Below are 5,870 nucleotides of genomic sequence, written 5' to 3'. Positions count from 1 at the left end.
AAATAATACTTTTTATTCAAACTTATCGCATTGAAGTGACGATTTTTTATAAAATATATTTTATTAAATTTTACTACATGAAATGATAAATTTCAATAAAATATATATTTTTTATTAGAACTCATAATATTTATGTGACGAGTTCTAAATTATTGTAACAAATACTCCATTTCCCAAAATAAAAGTGGATTTCTTTTTAGGATAATGGAAAAGGTTAGTCTTCGTTTCTTTTAATCAAGTACTTGTTTTTAAGCTCGGTTTCGGTTAGTCTTCGTTTCTTTTAGTTATTTGTTTTTTTTTTCCATTACTAGGAAATTTTTATTTTTATTTTGACGCGTACATAAGTCATCACAATATCTTGAGCCACCTTCGATATACCATGTTACTAACTGAACGTAAAATAAGATCAAATATACGCTTTTAATAATTGAAATTTGGATAAATCATTTATTTAGTACTCCAATAATCACTTTTAATAATTAAGTCGTAAATGACATTATGTTTTGGTCACTCACCGTTAAAAAATTAATGGTAATACATGCCATTGAAAAAAATTAAGGTTAAACTATACCATTGACCACTCAACTATTTAACACTTTTACTTTTACCATTGATATTTCAATTTTGTCAATCAAACAACTTAAATATTTAATTGTTGTCAATCAAACCATCTGTTGTTAACAGTTGACAAAAGTGTTGATGTGACAGTTAACAAAATTAGTGTAATTCTACATTTAATCCTCAATAGTTATATATTATATCAATTTGATTATAACTTTAACCACATCATTCAGGTCGTAAAATACACAATAATATATATTATACCATACTTAATGCTAAAAAGAAAAAAGAAAGGAAAAAGAAAATGAAGTGATTCGAACATGAGCTAAAAATCTTAAGAGTATTAAACCATTAAAGTAGATCCTAAATTTTGTTAATTGTTGGATAGATCTGTATATCTTTTAAATATTAGTTGATACAATATTAAAAAATGAATTTAAGATTTATATATCTTTAATCTAAATTTAATATTCTTTTCATAATTATAATTTAATGATTATATAAATAAATTTCAAACTCAATACTTTTAATTTTATTAATAATTTTATTTTTATTAAAATTAAAATGCACAAAAAATATAAATGTTTCATATATTTAAATATATAAATATATTTTAAATACTAATTTATATAAAATAAAATGTAATTCATACATTTAATTATAAATTGAATCATTTATAACTTTTTTATATATTTTATTTTTAATAAAAATAAAATTATTAATTAAATTAAAAATATTCAATTTAAAATTATATATATATAATCACTAAATTATAAATGCTACAAAAACATTAAATTTAACTTATAAAATTTATAAATCTTAAATTTCAGTTTTTTTAATCTTGTTTTAACTAATTTATAAAATATATATAATTGATATTCAAATTTAAGATTTACTTCCACGTTTTAATATGTCAATGTTTATCAATATATATATGTTATCGTGTATTTTATAATACAATTGAAGAAGTTAGTTTAGTGGCAAAAGCATGTGGTTTCATTTATGTGTACCTAGGTTTGATTCCATTAGCTCTTGTATTCATTGCTTGGATTTTCTACTTGTTTTTTCATCCAACCAGATGGTACCATTCAGTGGTAGAAAAATAATTAAATTAGATATATTTAAATTATAAAAGTCTTTAATAAGATGCTGACACATGTCACAATTTAATTAAATGATTAAATTTATTAAATTAAATTAAAATTAGGACCAATTTGATAAAATATATAAGTATTGGAGACTAAATATATAATTATACCAATTTTATTAATTTTCACCTCAACACTTCTGTTAAATATTAACAACATACGGCTTAATTGAATATAATTAAATAGTTAAGTGGACTTCTGTTAAATATTAACGGCATGTGGTTTAATTGAATATAATTAAATAGTTAAGGGCCTAATTGAAAAAAAATGAAAGATCGATGGTAAAAATAAAAGGGTTAAATAGTTGAGTGATCAATGATATAATTTATCTAAAATTTAAAAATATAACATCATCAATTTTGTTAATATTTTAACAGTAGTTTACCAAAATCAAAACATAATATTATGTATAATTTTAAAAAAATAATAGTTAAATGATAAAAACCGATAATTAAAGTATTATATATATTTGTAATTAGAGTACTGATAAGTGATTAATATAGAGAAATTCTATGTGAAACAAACGATCACCGCCTTGTGGAACTCATTTATGAAGAGCATATCACTAGATCACTAGAATGATACTGTCTTTTTTATTATTATTATTGTTTATCAAAATTTCTTTTTTATAATATCATATTTTTAATTATTTTAAAAGAATTTTGATTGAAATTATTTTAGATATTTGATAAGGATGTTTTGGATGAATATTTTGAAGCATGACACGGTAATTTTATTCTATTAATATAAAATTTATCTTAAATTTCTAAATAAATTTTTTTAAAATCGATATTTTTATAATTTCTTTTAAGGAATTTTCTCTAAATACACCTAAATATCTACTATGAAGTAACTTTTTTGAAGGAAAAAACAGAGACAGAAAAGTAAATCTGTGAGTGACGGATATATTTCACTTTGTTTCATGTCTAAGGGGGGAAAAAGCATATAAATATGTGTGGAAACTTTAATGTATTTAGGTACAGTTGGGTTTTGTTGGTTGAAAAATTCCATGAAAGCCATGATCAAGAAAAGCTGAAATGATGTGTTCTCTTAAGAAAATTCCTGCATATCTTTTCCCAGCTCTTTCTATCAGATTCAGCCGTCTCCAATCCTAATTTGGCTTTCTCAGCAAACTCTCTCTGCCCAAATGAGGAGGATTTGTTGAATTTCTCTTGATTTGATAAAGTTGATATATTTTGTCGACGAAATTGTTTGAATTAATGCCATAATTAGATTACCTGAATAGAATTGTTGTTGAGAAGTCGATCGATGAGGTCGAAGAGGATGTCTTTAGTGTACTCAGGGTGGCCTTGAATGCCAAGAATGTGTTGTCCAATTCCGAACATATCGATCGCTGTCTTGTCCGAAGATGCAATCACATCAGCTCCCATCGGGACCTTAAACACTTCATCTTGGTGACATTCTATGATCCACAGTGAAGATGGTATTTCATCAAACTCCTCCATGAAGCTTGGGACCGACAAATCTTTCACAATTTTCACTTTCCTCAACCCAATATCCCATCCACTGCAAGCCTTCCCAACTTTTCCCCCCAATGACCTGCATAGAATCTGTTGGAAAATATGCAATCAATGAGCATTTTAATGGAAAATATAAAGAGAGTTTGGTTTACCTGATGGCCGAAGCAGATGCCGAGGACTTTCTTCTCCATGGCATCAAGTGTCTGCAACAGGAAGCAAAGCTTGAGAATCCATTGATCATTACCGTAAGTATCATGGGGACTGCCACTGATTACGAACCCATCGTATTTGTACAGCTCGCTCATGTCGGGGAACTCTCCGTCAACAACCCTGAACAAGTCCCACCTCTCTCCTTCTCCGCCGAAAGCAGCGACGAACACCTCCAAATAACTACCGTACACCTTCTTCACATACTCCGAGTCCCAGGCGGCCAGCAGAAGAGCATGTCTTCGTTCTCCGGTTCTGATTAGCTTCATTGTTTTAGCATCCTATTAAATGGAAAATCCTGAAAAAAGAACTTGAAGATTTGAGGGGGAGAAAACTGGGGTTTATATAGAGGCTTTAAGTGAGGGCTTGGAAATTCCGATGGCGGGGTATGGTTTATGGATTAGTGGAAATTAATGAACATTAGCGGCACGGATTTTGACAGATTCTTTTGGATATTTTTGGTTGCCCTTTTGATACTTTAAAATTTTATTTCGATTTTATACATATAATTTTAAACTTGAAATATACTTAAATAATATTAAATTACTTATTACTTTAACTAACTAGTTAACTAGAATCTTATGGGATTTGGGGACTGGTTTGAGCGCACGAGATTCACTGTGTGCGTCAAACATGGGCGCGCCGTATCACATTCTCGAAGTTGTCCAATAGGTTCATATTCCTCGTCGCACTTGAGAATTGAGAGATAGGTACAGCAGCATCTTGCATGCTATTGGCTGATTTATTCAGATTTGAGTAGAGATGGGTATTTCATCTAGGCTGGACAAATTTTAATTCAATCAAATTCGATTGGGTCAATTTTTCATTTTTAAAAATTCAAGTTTGATTTATATTGGATTGAGTCAGATTTAATTTTAAGTTTAGAGCAAAGAAATTTGATCTAATTCAAGCGGACATAATATTATATTTATCTCTTTTGTATTTAAAGATATTTTTCTATTTTATTATTTTTTAATTAAGTTCTTATTTTACCTAATAAAAATAAATTATATATTTATTTATTTATTTAGGTAGATCGGGTGTAGGTTTTGACCTAAAAAATAGAGTAAGATGAGAACCTCCTAAATTCCAGGTTAGGTACGAGCGGAGGGATTTAATTTTTGGGCATAGCTCAAACTAATTAAAAATTCGATCCAATACGACGCGATCTTATTAGACTCATGATCTGTAACACCCTAAACCCGATTAGACTTAAAGTGCCACATTAGGTTGTCGAGACAACTCTTGATTTTCAAAATTGTTCATTCACATTTCAAAACTTAATACATGGTATCAAAATAACATACTCGACAGATATAACATATGTTATAAATCGGAGCTCTATGACACATAATTTAAAACCAAAATAATAAAACTCTAAGTTATAAATATGAATACAATAATAAGGGTCCTATGAATACATATGCCCACTAAAGCTACAATACAATACTCTGAAATAGATGCTGAAAGTCCTGCTACGACGGCGCTCTAAAATCGGCTCTAGCTACTGACTTGCGAACAAAAAACTTTCAAAAGTTGAGCTTACAAAGCCAGTAGTATAATCACTAATCTAGAGCAACATTATGAGTTTCATAAACATAAGCATGCTAAAGACATGGTACTAAGCAGTAAGTACATGCATAATCTTAATCAAGTACTACCTACTTAAGGTTCAACCGTTCTATCACTAAAGTAAGAGTCTTACGCTTCTCTCAATCCTCTGCTAAGGGCCTCGTCATGAGTACACTTCTAAAGGGTCTCTAACCCTAATGACTGTAACTGGTACGCATTATCTAATTGCAATACCAACACTCCTGTCCATTATCTGAGTGCAAAACTGCTAGTATCTGGTCTCATATAGCCAATTGACACTAGGTAACTAAGGGAACTTGGTGTCACATAGCATCAATGAAATTCCACTAAGCTACTGAATGATCTCCTAGTCTCACATATCCATTAGGCAGATCATTGAGAGGGAACCCGGTGTCATATAACATCAGTACAATTCCCGCTCATCTAAAGCATTTGCTCGGTCTCTCAAAGCCGTCAAGCCAAGCTTTAAGGATTTCTATTGTATTGGACTGATGCAACTACACATGCATATATGAGGGCCCAAAGGCCACACAACACTAACAATGCCCTAATAGGGCAATTAAGGTAGCCTAACTACATACTAGTGTAGCTCGACACACTAAAGTGAGGTCAACCCCTCCCTAGCTGCTATCTCGCTCGTTCTCTCATCTAGAATGTTATATGAAGGTTTATTAGTATGTTATTCCTGATAATTTATTAAATGGTTCTATTATAGTCATTAGCACTTAAGGGTATTTTACTTATTTCTGTCTCTAAAGAGGTCTCTATGCGTTTCATGATTTTACGATAATGTTGATTCTTATGTTCACTTGTTGTATTATTTGATGGCTCGATACCTAACTCGAGTTCAATACTGTAACATCCCAAATTATGGATTAGT

General features: G+C 29.7%; 1 protein-coding gene across 1 annotated transcript; it reads right to left on the bottom strand.

Moving 5' to 3' along the window:
• Positions 1–2,594: 2,594 nt before the first annotated feature.
• On the bottom strand, positions 2,595–3,698 carry LOC120177480 (gamma-glutamyl peptidase 3-like). Its single transcript, XM_039183615.1, has 3 exons — positions 3,343–3,698; positions 2,948–3,280; positions 2,595–2,848 (listed from the first exon to the last, which is right to left on the bottom strand). Exons 1-3 carry the CDS (start codon positions 3,664–3,666, stop codon positions 2,732–2,734), a joined length of 774 nt encoding a protein of 257 aa, XP_039039546.1. The 5' UTR covers positions 3,667–3,698; the 3' UTR covers positions 2,595–2,731.
• Positions 3,699–5,870: the final 2,172 nt, after the last annotated feature.

The sequence above is a fragment of the Hibiscus syriacus genome, unplaced genomic scaffold (assembly GCF_006381635.1).
Source record: "Hibiscus syriacus cultivar Baekdansim isolate YM2019G1 unplaced genomic scaffold, ASM638163v2 tig00112289_pilon, whole genome shotgun sequence".
Lineage (NCBI taxonomy): Eukaryota > Viridiplantae > Streptophyta > Magnoliopsida > Malvales > Malvaceae > Hibiscus > Hibiscus syriacus.
Note: the sequence above shows the minus strand (reverse complement) of the source record. Positions and strands in the feature narration are given on the sequence as shown.